General features: G+C 43.9%; 1 protein-coding gene across 1 annotated transcript in view; it reads right to left on the bottom strand.

Annotated features, from left to right (window-relative positions):
* LOC119972934 (chloride channel protein C-like) overlaps positions 1 to 16,890 on the bottom strand; it is a 161,809-nt gene that overhangs the window by 47,283 nt on the left and 97,636 nt on the right. Inside the window, exon 12 of the mRNA XM_038810469.1 lies at positions 8,109 to 8,275. Coding sequence (XP_038666397.1) covers positions 8,109 to 8,275 — 167 coding nt within the window. The remainder of the gene's footprint in view (positions 1 to 8,108; positions 8,276 to 16,890) is intronic.

The raw sequence follows: 16,890 nt of genomic DNA, 5'->3' as shown, positions 1-16,890 counted from the left end.
GATTCTTGATTAAGAAGGGGGTGAAAGGCTATCGGGGGTAGGCAGGAATGTGTGGTTGGCTTGACAATAAGTCATGATCTTATTGAATGGCAGGGCAGGCTCGAGTGGCCTACTCCTGCTCCACTTTGGATGTTCATATGATAGTCTTATCAGATCATCTGCACACAAATTGTTCTTCATAAAACACATACATTTAATGAAAATTATTACAAAAGTTGAATCATAAATTCCATGAAAGCAGATTCCAGTGACTGGTGAATTGCCTTGAAAAGGATAGGTTGGGTGGAGTGGCAGTGGCAAATAAGGAATAACAATCAAACTTCACACTGTTGGCAAGGTTGGGAACCTCACCCACCCGGACCACATATTGGAAATACAGGCATCCTTTCCAACATTTAATTTTAAATGATTGGAAAATAACGCATCAAAGTTTCTGATACGCAATTCTAGTGGGTGCAGCTCTCTGAAAGAGCCTTAAACAGCCAGAATTTGGAGATACTGTGCGGCCTCAATTACTATTGCTATTTCAAGGCAGTGTAGGCATCAATGTGGCCTAAAGCATTTCCCACATTAACTTTTACAGTTGTAAAACTTAAATATTTGCTGTTCATGGACAACATATTCCTACTGTTTCTGTGCATTGAACAATTTGTACAGGAGATCTATGAATACTTGGGATGCAGCCATAATTAAATACTGGCAAGTGGGAAGAAACTATTGGAGCCAAAATGGAAAATAACAACGTCTGGTACTTTTGACAAATTTGGTGCAGAAATCAATTATTCCATTGTACTCGTCAAAAGATCTTTCATCGTGCTCTAATTTTCCCTGCCATTATGCTCCATACATGTCATTTATTATTAATGTGTTTTTCTTGGGCGAGATTCTTCAGGCTCCGAGTGACCTGTTTCTCGGGACTTCCCATTGAATCCACCCCACACCGCCAGGAAATCTGCGACAGGGTTGTGCCATCAGCAGGACCGGAAGATCCCGCCTGCCTGAACAACCGGAAGATCTCACCCATAATGTGTGGAGTGAAAGCTGTGTTGCACCAGCTGTTACACGAGGGAGTTATAAAGAAATTGGGTCCAGAAATTAGACCCCAATGCAGCAGGAAATTTAGGGGTCAAACAGACTGAAAGGAAAAAATACCTGCTAGCACAGAGTCAGAATGATATGCCCACACCCGTCATAAGTTACATTGTCCCATTCAGACTTAAATTCGTTAGTGGTAATACGCAAGATTGCCCTGTTCAGCAAGGGTGAGTCACTCAAGATCCATCGCCTTCGGGACATTCCTGTCTGACCAACTATTAGCACATTACAGAGTCTGTAGTTCTCATTTTCTGTTAATGGGAGGTCAGTTGCATATAAATAGCATGACTCTGTTCTTTTGTGTGAGGGGCGATGGGCCGAGTGGCCTAATGTGCTCCCATGTCTTATGGTCTTATGGGCTGGGTGGAGCTTAGAGAAAGAGAGAGAGATTGAAAATCCTGTTTTGAACAGTAACAAGGAGAAGGCTTTGGAAATCGACCGAGAAGGTCATGGAAATCACTACCGAGGCAGGATTCTGAAAAAGGGTTCAGAACGACTGTTCCCTACCAGAAGAAAAATTGCTTTTTAAATGCAAGTATTGCTATTGTCTAACTGTGAAAATGGCAGGAGAGCTGCATGGTCTGTTACAATGTTGTTTAATGGGAAATAGTGGATTAAGGTTAAGAAGTTGCATGTAATCTGCTATTGTTAGGGTTGAAGTTTAAAAGTTTGGATATTGTTTTCTTTCCTTTTAATAAAGTTTGTTTGTAAAATGACCGAGCCCTATTTTTATATTATCACTCCGTACAGTCTTAAAACTTAAAAAAGTTAAGGTCTTAGCCCAGTCTCTTAGCCACAGTTGTGAGCTGACCAGGCATCCGTAACAAATCCCAGGACAATTGAACTGCTAAATTCAACCCCACAAAAATCAAATGAGTCTGTGCATCAAGAGAATCATAATCAATGCTTCCATCCCCTGAGGCACAGTCCTTCTGTAACTCAAAACTGTCATTATCACCCTCGCCTGAAAATCTGCCTATGTACCTTCCATTCACTACCCTATCTGCTATCTTCCTTTCTTCGTGAATTGTTGTACATTTTGTCACCTCACAGTCTGTGCACCATTTCTCTTGCAGCTCTCTGTTCAAATCTCATTGGTTCAGTTTCTGCCTTTTACAAAACACTGTTCCTTTGTGTTCCACACTAATGCATCCTTTCTGACTGTGACCTTGATTCACCAGTCCTCCTCATCCTCTTCCAACCTCTTCACAGCTTTATACATTGTGAGCACACCATCCTCCTTCAAAACCTCCCCAGTTGCTTCGTAACAGGTGTCAACACAAGAACAACTTGTAGCAGAACCTGCCCTTCTCAACTGGTCTCCACTCATCTGTACAGTCCTATTTCATCAAGGACAAGATCCCAAATGCAACAACCCCCAAGAATGACAATCCCAAGATCATTGTGAGCAATTGAAGAAAGCTCCAGACAAGATTAACATTGCTGGACCTGGGCATACCAGAATGTTACCTCCATGTGTTAGAGACTCATATATTCCTCAGTTCTATACACTTATGTATTGTTAACTAAACATGAACATATAGGGCTGTATTCTCCGATCCCCCAGCCGCCTGTTTCTCAGCAGCGCATTATTCGCTGGCGGCTTGTCAATGAGAATTCCCATTGAAGCCGCCCCATGCCACCGGGAAACCCACAGACAGGGTTGCTCTAGCAGTGGGAACAGAGAATCCCAACAGCAGGAGAATTCTGACCATATTGTAAATAGCTGAAGTATCGGAGGGGGAAAGGTATCTTGAAAAGGGGGATGTTGTAATGTGCCTTTCGGGGATAGTGCATGCCTTCAGTAGAAGGGAATTTTATCATTTAATCCAGCCTCAGTTTCATTTGGGCCTGTGAGCGGAACACAGCACACACATCTCTATTGCTGGTGTCTTTAAACTTTCTACCCATATATATCTATTCTCAGGTGCCCAGTTTAAATAAATGAAGCCACAAAATGGTAACACAATTCCTGATGAATGATTTACTTGTACATTCCCACTCCTTTCAAATCCCATTTTGGTTGCATTTGTATTTTTTGATTTCCAATCCTTTTTGTAGATTATGACTGTAATGGAGTATACAAGAAGATGCCTACCAACAAGTTCAAGGTTGGAGATGGGTACTAAGATCAGATAAAGACAAGCTATCAGTGAGCTGAAGTAACACATGTTAAAATAGGAGCAACTACGGTTCCCGGACAGAAGGAGTGGGAGTAAAGGTTAAGGTTTGTTTCATGGGAGCAAATGATACCAGCAAGGATCCAGCAGTCTGTAAATCCTGGGGGTATTTCAGCCAGGGATAAGTTAATAGGACAAGTACCTGGAAGAATTCCGAGCAATCTTGAGGGTGGGATCCTTCAAACAGCGTTTCCAACATTTGGAAACTCTGTTTTAACTTTCCCACAATCAAAGCTCCTCAAAATTCTTCCAGCTTCTTCTCCCATTAACTGGAGTTGAAGACTGGAAGCATTTGGGAAGGAGCACCTGAGCCAGAGAATCAAAGAGGAACTTTGCGTGATATTTGGGTTTTATGGGCACTCAAAGAAGTTGGAGCCGGTAACAAATTTTTGGGGAAGGCAGGAAGTATTCTGGGGACAGGGTGGGGGGCAGTGTTGGGGAGGGAATGAAAAAAGTGAAAAATGAAAATTGCTTATTGTCACAAGTAGACTTCAAATGAAGTTACTGTGAAAAGCCCCTAGTCGCCACATTCCGGTGCCTATTCAGGGAGGCTGGTACGGGAATTGAACCATGCTGCTGGCCTGCCTTGGCCTGCTTTCAAAGCCAGCTATTTAGCCCTGTGCTAAACCAGCCCCTGGGGGCTAGAGTAGGAAGAACATTTGGTGGGAGGAGAGAGGTCAGTGAGCAGTCAAGGCAATGAGAACTTTGTTGTTCTGTCAGCAAGGCTTGCAGCCAATTTGGACAAAACATGGTTCCACGCAAAGCAATGGATGAGTGAACAGCGAGTCTATTTTTTGAGGTGTTGGCTGAGGGATAAATCTGGACCAGGACACAAGGGGATCCTTTTGCCCTTCTTTGAGCATTACCTGGGGTACATTAGATCTATCTGAGTCAGCAGACAGAATCTCAGTTTAATGTCTCATTCACTCCATATTGCACTGAAGTTTCAGCCTAGATCATGGACTCAGAGCCTACTATCAACTCAGTCAATGCTGATTGACTGTGTTTTTGCAGTTTTACAATATAGACTGGAAGTGGGTCATGACTTGGAAAATACACTCTTAAACACCAACTTCAGGGAGAAAAATCCACATTAGTGTGAATCTAAACAATAAAAAGACTGTCTTCGACTTTTGGGAGAAGGTTACGTTTTCAATCTATTTTGCACTCACACCAAAATCAGACAATGGAGAATTTATTAGTTGATGCGTTACTAGGAACTAGCTCCCAGATGCATTTCTTTTTGGATTCACACCACTCATAATTCCACAGGTTTGAATCCAGTGTAAAACTAAATAGGGCAGTGTGCAGACAGGGAGCAATTTCAGATTGGTAGCTCTGGTATCCATTTGTCTTGTTTGTCCAGGCAGCAACCCAGTTGGCATGAACCTTTGTTGTTTCAGAGTAGATTTGACATCCAGAGATTTCTGAAGGAAACATTTCAGATGGATTTCCTTGTCATTTTCTTTTCCATTGGCAGCTCTTTCTCACTCTTTTGCCTTTAGATCTTTTCTTTCACTTCAGCTGATGCTTTTCTCAAATACCCATCTGCTCAAATTCACCAGCACATTCTCCAGATCACTAGATCAATAAAGTGCCTCCTATTATTGAGAATAGCAGCATTAGAAATAGATATATCTTTCCAAGAGCTCAGGTGAATTCAAATGCCCTGATTTCCTATAGACAACTGAGCTTCTCTTGCTTATGGTGTAGGGAACCCTTTTATTTCAATGTGCAAAGTGATTTGCTTGTGATTTGCAAGGCGGAGTAGGCCAACAGCTGGGGTCTGCAATTTATCTGCTAGCAGTTGCCGAGAGCACCAAGATTGTCAGCGTCACGTGGGCAATTATGATGGCACCAAGGGTTTCCTCCTTCAGTGTTGTTGGAGATTTGAGCCTGCATTGGAGACACCACAAAGAGCACTGTCATGCTACTCTCTGGTCATCCAGCCAGAGTTATATTCTATCTAAAGGAAAGATCTACACCACAGAGCGAGATTTCCTTCCATCATTCTGGTGGATTTGGGGCAGGTGGTTGACGAAGATTCGGTGGAACAATGAGCTGTTCAGCTATTTCCCAGCATCTGACTCAAATCCTGCCATTTCGCACTGAATCATAGAATCGTAGAATTTACAGTGCAGAAGGAGGCCATTCAGCCCATCATCTGCACCGGTCCTTGGAAAGAGCACCCTACTTAAGCCCACCCTCCACCCTATCCTCATAACCCAGTAATCCCACCTAACATTTTTTTGATGTGGAGATGCCGGCGTTGGACTGGGGTGAGCACAGTAAGAAGTCTTACAACACCAGGTTAAAGTCCAACAGGTTTGTTTCAAACACTAGCTTTCGGAGCATTGCTCCTTCCTCACCTGAGGAAGGAGCAGTGCTCCGAAAGCTAGTGTTTGAAACAAACCTGTTAGACTTTAACCTGGTGTTGTAAGACTTCCTACTGTAACATTTGTTTGACACTAAGGGCAATTTAGAATGGTCTATCCACCAAACCTGCGCATCTTTGGACTGTGGGAGGAAACCAGAGCACCCGGAGGAAACCCACGCACACACGGGAGAACGTGCAGACTCCGCACAGAAAGTAACCCAAGGCAGGAATCGAACCCAGGTCCCTGACGCTGTGAAGCAACAGTGCTCACCACTGTGCTACCAAGCCGCCCGTGGATGTGACATTGGGCATGTCTGCCTGAATATGCATCACAATGTTATAATGTTTCATTATAATGAAATGCAAAAGATGTGAATGCACCTTTTAATCTATAACCCTTCATTTGTGTCTCACCAGATTGAATTTTGCCAATTGCCAATAAGCCCCATCAAAAAAGGAGGTAATGCCACTTCAGTGGGCAACCAGACCCAGAGCACCATATTATTAGCAGCAGCCAATCAAAGGCCACTGCTGGAGGACCGGCAACTCAGCAGTCTCACCAGTACCACTGCCAGTTCTGGCCATTGCTATGCTGCAGCTCTAGATAGAGGGCACCTCAATGATCAGGTTACCTTGAAGAGACTTGAGATAGGTTGAGGGAAGCTGGGTACGGTCAGAAAAGCCCTGGAGATCAGGGATGGGGGTGGGGTGGTTATCCTGAAGCACTGAGTGCTGTTTCTGTGAGGGCAGCAAATGGAGGGCCACTCCGGAGTAACCTAGGAAGATACAGGTTTCGTTGGGCTGTTACCCCATTCAGTGGTGGGCCCTCCTGATGCCAGCAAAACGTCCACAGAGGTGCAAAGTCGTCCTTAATTTGTCACAGGACTCAATTGGTCTCTTGGCAGGCACCCAAATTGCCATCTTTCCCACCATTGGTAATATAGCATGCTGGTGTGAAGATATCAGGCTCGCCTCCTGCTGCCTTCCCCTGCCATCTTTCCGCACCTCCCACCCCCGGCTCATCGTCAAAGGGTCTGAAAAATTCAGCACACCAATGTTGTCACGATAAACGCCAAGCATTTCTGTAAACCAGCCTGCAAACTGAGGAGAAATAATGTAGCTGCCTTTTTAAAAATTTGTTCATGTTATATGGGCATCACTGGCCCATATCGTCCTGATGGCAGGACCCAGCATGCAAATGCAAAAGAGAAGGCTGAAGCATTTTCAATCATTTTTATCCAGACATGCTAGGTGGATGATACAGCTTGCCCACATCCTGAGATTCCCACCGTCAGGTGCCAGTCTTTAGCTCATTCCATCATTCCGTGTGATATCGCAAAACAGCTGAGTGAGTTGGATGCCGCAAAGCCTATGGGTTTCAACAACATCCTGTCTGTAGGGTTTCTATTCCAGACTTACCTGCACGTTCTTGCCAAGCTGCTCTATTGCAGCTACAACACTGGCATCCACCCAATGATTTTGAAAACTCAGGCATGCGCTGTGCATGAAAAGGACAAATCCAATCCAGCCAATTACCAGCCCATCAGTGTACTCTCAGTCATTAGTAAAATGATGAGTAAAGGATCATCGACAGTGCTATCACTTGTTTACCAATAACCTGCTCACTCATGCCATTTTGGGGACTGGCAGGACCATTCGACTCCAGAACTCATTACAGTCCTGGACCAAACATGGACAAAAGAACTGAATTCCAGAAGTGAGATTTACTTGGAACCAGATTACCATTCCTTCATGGTCACTGAATCAAAATCCTGGAACTGCCTACCAGTGAGTGATCCTACACTGCATGGAATGTAGAAGTTCAAGGACACAGCTCACCACCACTTTATCGAGTTGCAATAAATGCTGACAAACTAGCAACACCCCATGAATAATTAAAAATAGTTGCACTATCAGAGCCTTATTTAAACATGTTAATGGTTTCCCACCCTCAGACCATGCATGCCACCATACAAATCTAACAGGCACAGAAACATCAGTTTGGGGTCACATTCCCCATTTTTTAATCATTCAAACCCAGTTGGCTTCTTCCTGCCAATATCAAACCCATTGACTTCAACAGAAATAAGCATTGAAATAAATGTAAATCAGGCTGCCAACTTGCTATCACACATTTAACATTGTGGCACACAGTCAAATTCTACCCCAAGTAGTTTCTCTATTGTATTTACTGTGTGACACCCTATAAATAGATGTAAACAGGGCATAGTGGATAAGAAAAAACAGTTACCCCTCATAAGGCATTGTTAAATCCAAACTGCTTTCCAATCGTAAATTCAATACTAATAAAATTCCACACTAGTCAGCACTAATCCTCTTTCGTTTGATTTATTTGATTATTTAAACTTGAACATTCAGATGTACTATAAAATAGATTCCTAAATCTATGCCCCAAGGAGATGCTGGGACTGTTGGATAGTTCAGAAGGTACTTACACTTTCTTCTGGTATAAGACACGCGGCTCTGGCTCCAGGAATGGAATACATTTTTGTTTCAGTAAAGAACTGTACAACGAATGGTTAAACAAGTCTCCAGTCATCCTGGCCACCATGACAGCTACCATTATTGGCATTACCGACTGTACATCATTAGTTAGTTCCACCTATAAGAATATTGGAAAGATCAGGTCTGATTGAACAAGCTCATCATTAGTACAAACAAAATAATAGTTGTGGTTTTAGAAAACTATTGGGCTGACGCGCCACATTTCTGCCCTGACCCACTGCCGGGATTCTCCGTTACGCTGGCCGATCAATGGGGTTTCCCATTGTGGGGCAGCCCCACGCTGTTGGAAAACCCCCAGACAAAATGGAGAATCACACCGGCGGAGAATCACGCCCTTTATCTTTTAATTTAAAATTGGGTTAAGCAAGAATTTATATAAATGAGAATTGAACAACTTTACACCAACTGTTGCATTCGGGTTGGGGGGAGGTAATTTTGTTTGTGGGCCTCTGAGATTGGGACGCCACTTTTAAATGGCGTCCCGATCTCTCACTACAATGGCGAGTTCCGGCAAGCAGAGCTCCCCGTTGTAAAAAATGGGGCTATGTGAGGCCTCGGCTGAACGTTCCCGTTTAGGCCCCTTATTCAACACGAGTAGCATTGAATAGCCACGTGTTTCTCAGCACTGCGAGTGCCAGGAAGAACATGGCTAAACGTGCTCGCTAGGGGACTTTGTTCCCTTTTGGGAAGATTGCGCCCAATGGCTAATGAATGAATTCAGTGAATTCTCCTGTAGCTACTCTAAGTGCAACTATCCTCCTGTATGACTTACTACCAACTGGCAGGTGTCTCAAATCATATGATAGATCTCTATCACCACCAGCTGGTTGGAGGTTGCATCACTAATTATATACAGAACTGTGCACAGGCACATCACCACAGTCCCCAAAGCACAAGCCTTGGGATCACTAGTTCAGTGATATTATCACTTGGTCACCATCTCCTCCAAACCAATGGCAAGTAATTCAATGGGCTGGATTCTTCCACCCCGCCTGCCGCAAGAATGTCACAAGTGAGCCACGGACAATGGAGAAGTCCATTGACCTCGGGTAGGATTCTCTGATCGCCGGCCAGACACGGCCGGAGAATCCCACCCATAGTATCATCATATCCCACATTAATACTAACTTTATCTGACTCTGAAATACTGTTATTGGAATAACAAGTCAGTTTCACATCAGTTTTGAGTAAGTAATTGTGATTTAGAGATTTATTATACTCTTCTTCCGAGATAATAAACCTTGACTGCTGCAGTTGAATCAACGATGAAAGCAAGTTGTGAATCTCTGGCTTTCATCCTTACTGTGGGAAACTTAAATTATATCTTCAGTCCTTTTCCTCTCATCTTCCTTGTGCTATTTTCCTTACCCTCTGACCAAATACAACTCTTAATCTTCCTTCTCGATAACATCAATTTCTGTTTCCATGGACTGGATTCTCCAGTTCCCCAGCCAATTGTTTCTCGCCCGGCGGCTGTTCCCTGGTGGGGGGGGGGTTCTCCGTTCCCACCGCTGTCAATGGGATTTCCCATTGAAGACACTCCACGTTGCCGGGAAACCCACAGGTGGGGGGTGCGCTGCCAGCGGGAACAGAGAATTCCGGCCCATATCTGTTGAATGCACATCCGATGATTTCCAGATTCCTGAACTAGCTTTAGATCCACCATGACCTTGACCTGGTACAAGGCTGAGACCGGAAGCATTATACTGTTTCCTCTACATCTGCATGTAGTTCCAGAAGCAGAGCACTTTGACTGGAAATGGGGGCATTTAAATGGTTGGTGGCCACAATGGCAATATTAAAATCTAAATTTCAGATTCTGAGTCTGTGAACTGAGCTGCTGTGGCCTGGATCTTGCTGAATCCAGTGGACCTCCCCTGCTTGCTCAGGAAAATAACTCCCTTGCAATGATCTCATTCTGCCATTTCCAGAGCTGTGGCCTCATTACACGCCTACTTCCATGTGAGCTTATCAATCACCTTTACTCAAAATCTTAGTCTGGATTTATTGTTCTTTAGGCCTCCTTCAAACATGTCTCTAAAGTCACTTTCTAAATTTGCGCCATACCCACACTGATGATTGAGAGAGTTTCTTTAATGCAAAAATGTCATCAGTAATTGTCCCTTCTAGCAACTGTTTCCTTTGAAAGGACATAATTCTCAGTACAATTTAATTCTTAGTTGTGCTATAATATGCGTTCAGAACTTCACTAATTTCAGCGTATTCTATCATACTCGTTTCTCTTTGACAACATTGATTAAAAATTAATTGAAAGATCTGGCCCCATCATGGTGAGGAAAACATTTACTTTATCCATCATTTTATTCTCCCATTTATCTCCCATTTTATTCACTTTCAGCCAAATGTGTGACCCTCATTCATCCACAATTGCACTAGACCTCTTTGTTAATGTTGAATTCCCCCATTGTCTCCAAATATGTTTTCAGCACTTTTGTTTCAATTATATACTGTACTGACTAACTGTGTTCCTGAACACAATGTCCACACAAAGCTATATTTAAAATTGCTCAAATTTCCTCAAAATCAACTTTAGGAGTTCAAAAAAATGTGTCACAATTGTTCTTCAGTCCTTAACTTCCCAAATGAAATGCAAAAGAAAATTTCATCCCAGCCTTGTTGTCATCTTTCTGTTGTGTATTACACTGAGTGAGATTAACAAATGCTCATTTATATGCCTCCTCAATATAGAGGGCTGCAGAGAGCACAATATAACAAAATGCTCAAATTACTATTAAAGTATACTAATAATAATCTTTATTATTGTCACAAGTAGGCTTACATTAACACTGCAATGAAGCTACTGTCTATAACAAACTGTGGACTTCAGCTAAAATGCATGAAAGCATAAGACTAAAATCAAATGTAAGATATTAAACATTGGCTAAATGCAGATATTAAACATTGGCTAAAGGCTTGCTCCAACGCCAAACAATTCACAATCAAGTATAAGAATAAGTGTTTCTTTAATTATTAGGTTAAGCCAGGTAAAGGCCTTTGAGCTGCCATGGTCCCATTTTCTTTTATTCGTTCAGGGGAAGTGGGCGTTGCTGGCTCAGCCAGCATTTATTGCCCATCCCTAATTGCCCTTGAACTGAGTTTTCAGAGGACATTTAAAAGTCAACCACATTGCTGTGGGTCTGGAGTCACATGTAGGCCAGACCAAGTAAGGATGGCAGATTTCCTTCTCTAAACAGCATTAGTGAACAAGATGGGGTTTTACAACAATCGGCAATGGTTTCATGGTCATCAATAGATTCCTAATTCCAGATTTCTTCTTTGAATTGATTTCGAATTTCACCATCTGGGAAATCATCCATGGTGGGATTTGAACCGAGTTCCCAGAGCATTACCCTGGGTCTCTGGATTACTAGTCCAGTGACAATACCATTATGTCACCACCTTCCCCACTATTTTATACAGCTATGCTGCATTCTGAGATTGAAACGTTGAACTAGGTCATGAAGCTCAACATTATTTCAGTATTTTCTGCATTTAAAATAGGTCTTTGCCTCCTCCTTCTCAAAAATCACACAAAATGGGCAGGATTTCCGCCCCCTCTGCAGCATATTCTGCATCAGCGGAGGGTGGCTTCCCAGTGGCCAATGGCGGGACCTTCTGGTCCTGCCGTTGTTAACGGGGTTTCCTGTTGACCACACCCCTTGCTGCCACGAAACCCGCGGTAGGTGTGTATTGTCAGTCGGACCATAAGATCCCGCCAGTGTGAATGGCCAGAATTCCCACCCATTGTCTCACGCCGAACCACATAAGGAGATATAGATCAGGGGCAAAATTCTCCGACCCCCAGCAGGGTCGGAGAATCGCCTGGGGGCGCCTAAAATCCAGCCCCCGCAGTGGCAGAGATTCTCCGCCACCCGGGAAGTGGCGGGGGCAGGAATGTCGCCCCGCCGATCGGAGAGGCCCCTGCGGCGATTCTCCGGACCGAATGGGCCGAAGTCCCGCCGCTGGGAGGCCTCTCCCGCCGCCGAGGTTTAAACCACCTCTGGAACGGCGGGCTCAGCGGCGCGAGCAGGCCCCCGGGGTCCTGGGGGGGCGGGGGGGCGATCGAACCCCAGGGGGTGCCCCCACGGTGGCCTGGCCCACGATCGGGGTCCCCCGCTCAGACTGCGGGCCAGTGCCCTGGCTGCACTCTTTCTCCTTCCGCGCCGCCACGGCCTCCGCCATGGCGGAAGCGGAAGAGAACCCCGCATCGCGCATGCGCCGGCAGTGACGTCAGCGGCCAGCTGCCGCTGACATCACTGCCGGCGCATGCGCGGACCGGCGAAAGCCTTTCGGCCAGCCTCGCACCGGGGGCGCCGGTTTTTTGTGCCAGTCTTCTGGTGCTTCCCGCTCCGGCGCGGGGCTGGCCCCCCAAGGTGGGGAGAATTCCCCACCTTTGGGGAGGCGCGACCCCTGAGTGGTTGGCACCACTCCCCTACTCCGGCACCCTCCGACACGTCGGGTAGGGGAGAATGCCACCCCAGATGACCAAAGTTTGGACAAACATGTAGGTTTTAAGAAATGCCTGAAAGGAAGAAATTGAGTTTGAAAAGTGGAGAGGTGAAGAGAATGAATTCCAGAGCTTGGAGCGTAGGCAGCTGAAAGCAAGGCCGCCAGTGATGGAGCAACTAAAATTGGGGAAGCACAGAAGGTGAGAATGAGAGGAGCACGGACATCTTGGAATGCTGTGGACTGAAAAAGATTACAAAAATAGGCAGGGCAGCGGGCACGGAGGGACTTAAAAATAAAGATGCAAATTTTAAAATGAAGGCATTGTTTGATAGAGAAATGGGACTCGCTGCGAGTTAAGACATGGACAGAGTGCTTTGGATGACCAAGTTTAAAGAGGTTAGAATGTGGGAGACCAGCCAGGAATGCATTCCCCAATCAGAATGAACAGAATTTTCTTAACTATAACATTAGGCTTCAGGCACTGCACTTTATGGGATCCGTTGTGGGTTTGCTTAGATTGGAGCAGGATTCGAGAACAGTGGGATACAAAAGATGTTTCGCTGTATAAGAATTCTTTGTTGAAAACTTTATTTGTTAAACATGTTTATAAACTCATGCTATTTACCAGAAAATGATCTTTTTGATAAGTTTTCATTTCGCTTATGTACTGAAAATCCAAAATGGATTTTCCAAATAACCAAATACTCGTCTGGATGTTATTTGTGTATATTTATTAACAACATAATTACACAGGATATCTGAGTTAATCTTAGCAATGGGTTCCTGCCTAAGGGTGGCTTAGTCCTTGAACTTATTCCATTCACTTCTAGTTACATGATGCTTATTTTAGTTTCTGGTTCAAAGTGTACAACTTTTGCAGAACTGCTCAATATCTTTTCATAATTCACCATTTTAAGTTCATACTTGAAATATAATCTGAGTGGACATAATAGTTTTTGGTGTCTGGTTTTCTTTGAACGAAAGAACCGTGTCAAATTGCTCAAAAAATCTTCAGTTGCTCGGAACAACTATGTTAAGATTTTGGCAAGTGGGATGCCTAACCAAGACACTGAATTTGAAGATTTACTCTGCAGCTGACTGCAACAGGAAGCTGCCTGGCTTTTGATCTGCTCTGTTTCTTTAAGCAGTAGAGTTAAAATATTAATGCTATCACTGTGAGAAGCCACACTGATATTTACCGAGCTTTGATCACTTGAAATAATGGTTTGACAGATTAATCACCTCAGTGCACAGAATATTTACTAGGTTTATGGAAATTAGTAACATTTAACAAGGTATCAAACTACTATATTTTCATATTACACTATTTTGATTTGTGTTTCTCTTTCTTATTCAGCATTTGGTCCATGGAAGATCCTAATAACAGACCAACCAGCAATCGAACAGTTGGAAGCTATGGTTTCATCACTTACCCTTTCACAATGTCTCCCCACTAAACAGCAGTTATTGAAATCTGTTTATTGTTAAGAGTCCTTCCTTTTGACTTTCCTTTGTTCCCATTTTCTTTTCCTATATTATTTTTGGTCCTTGGACCCCGAATCGGAATGTACCTTTAAACAGAGGACTCGAGCTGAAGCAGCCTGCTGGTCAGGACAGTGTGTTCCAGGATTTGTATTTTGGAGAGGAGAAAACAGACTCGTCAGCAACGAGTGAATCTTAAGAACCAGCTCTGGAGGAAGTCAGTTTGATTGGCTGAATGACAACCTGTGGATTGGCCAGGGATAGTATTCTGCCTGAAAACAGTCAGTAATTTATTTCTGAGTGATACTTCTCAGAGAGCTGGGCAGAAGTGATTAGATCTTGAAAGGAGAAGGAACAGTCACTATCTCTCTCCCGCTGCTGAAGTAAAGAACTGTTTTATTGTTCTAAAACCAGTGAATGCCTGGCACATCTTTACTGTAAATTTGAAATAATCCTGAATCGACAGAGAAAGTAGACAACCTTGCCACAGAAAACCATCTCAAGCCCAGAAGGAAGAAGTACCAAAGCAAAAGCTTAAACTCCAGAAAGACATTAACTGGAAACAATCTTAGTATATACAAGATCCTTTATCCTTTCATTTGTATTGATATTTCCATTTCCTCTTAATCACCCTTTATCCCCTGTGTTGTTTATCTGTGTGTATGTGTTTGTGTAAATAGTGCAGGTAGTTAGAAAGGTGGGGGTTGCAAAGCAGTATTAGATAGTAAGTTACATTTAAGTAATAAAAGATTATTTGTGTTTAGATTTTAAAAACCTGGTGACTGCATTTTATCGGATCAGCCCAAGTCTTTTAAACTAGCATCTAATTTCATTTGTGTTATGATTCCGGGTCAAGTGGGGCTAGAATTGATTATGCACTAGCCCAGGGTGTCGTAACATTATGTTTTAAAAATCTAGTGCCAATATTTTCTACAGGACTTGGTTTGGACTATATTATTTATACATTCAGGAGATGTGGGTATCACTGCCTAGGCGAGAATTTAGTGTCCATCCCGAAACACATTTGAGAAGGTGGTGGTGAGCTGCCTTTCTGAACCGCTGCAGTCTATGTGGCATAGGTACACCCACAGTGCATTTAGGAAGGGAGTTCCAGGATATTGACCTAGCAGCGGTGAAGGAATGGAAATATAGCACCAAGTCAGGATGGTGCATGGCTTGGAGGAGAACATGCAAGTGGTGGTGTTTCCATGCACATGCTGCCCTTGTAGTTCGATATAGTAGAGGTCGCGGGTTTAGAAGATGCTATCGAAAGAGTCTTGATTAATTGTTGCAGTGCATCTTATGGTTGGTACACACTGCTGCCACCATGAAGGAAGTGAATGTTAAGGTGGTTAGACGAGGTGCCAATCAAGTGGGCTGCTTTGTTCTGGATGGAGTCAAGCTTGAGTGTATTTGGAGTTGCAAGTGGAGAGTATTTCAGCACACTCCTGCCTTGCAGGTGGTGGACAGGTTTCAGGGAGTCAGGTGGTGAATTACTCGCTGCAGAATTCCAAGCCTCTGATTTGCTATTGTAGTTGTTATGTATTATATGTAATGTTGGGCAGTGGCCCTTTAAGAGGTGAGTCACATGGGCACTGGCAACATCATCAGTCAGAAGCACAGGCTCTAGACCCAGTCTTTGTATTAAGCCTGTGAGAGCACAGCATAAGATAAATAAATACCCTACTTGTTGAATTACATCAATCCACGAGTTGTATATTCATTGGTTTCAACTGTGGCCGAGTAAATGGCCCAGTAGAGAATAGTAGCCACGGTAGAAACATAGCAACTGAAGTAGGCTATTCAGCCCATCAAGCCTGCTGCACCATTGAATTAGATCATGACTAATCATCTACCTTAATGCTACTCTACCACACTATCCCCATATCTCTTGATGTTATTAGCCTCCAGAAACCTATTGAATCTGTTTTGAACATGCTAAATGATTAACCTTCCACAGCCCTAAGCACTTTAGGGTAGAAAATTCCAGAGATTCACCATCTTCTGAGTGAAGAAATTCCTCCTCATCTCAGTCTTATATGGCCTACCCCTTTTTAGTAACATGAGGAAGCCAGCGATATTGGAACAAGGATTTATTGAACTGTCTACAATACTCTGCCCACAGCAGTAACTCTCTCCTAATCCAGTCCTTGTTGGGAAAACCAACAACTGCGGACCCTGCTTGGACCGCCACTTATGTGCAGTCTTTAATGAGCTCCATCTGGGTGGCCTCTGCCCCCTATCTGGGAAGCTTGTACTCCACGTGTCCCACAAAGAGATCGACAATGGTTTCCCTATGGTTCTCGTGAGGGTTATGACACCCTTATCCTAACATTATACCCCCTCTACATTCACCTTGTCACGCCCTGTAAGAATTTTGTAAGTTCCAACGAGGTCGCATCTCATTCTTTGAAACTTTAAGGAATACAAACCCAGTCTTCCCTCCTCCACAAGACAATCTGGACAAGCCCTCCGTATGCACAGGAACTGCTCAGACAAGGAGGAGTGTAACAGACGCTGAAAGATGCTCTCGTACGAACGGGATATGGCGCTCAACTCATCGATCGACAGTTCCAACGCGCCACAGCAATAAACCGCACCGACCTCCTCAGAAGACAAACACGGGACACAACTGACAGAGTGCCCTTCGTCGTCCAGTACTTCCCCGGAGCAGAGAAACTACGACATCTTCTTTGAAGCCTTCAATACGTCATCGATGAAGACGAACATCTTGCCAAGGTCACCTCCACACCCCTACTA

This window comes from Scyliorhinus canicula, chromosome 10 (genome assembly GCF_902713615.1).
Source record: "Scyliorhinus canicula chromosome 10, sScyCan1.1, whole genome shotgun sequence".
Lineage (NCBI taxonomy): Eukaryota > Metazoa > Chordata > Chondrichthyes > Carcharhiniformes > Scyliorhinidae > Scyliorhinus > Scyliorhinus canicula.
The sequence above is the reverse complement of the archived record's forward strand: the minus strand, read 5'-3'. Positions and strand labels throughout refer to the sequence as shown.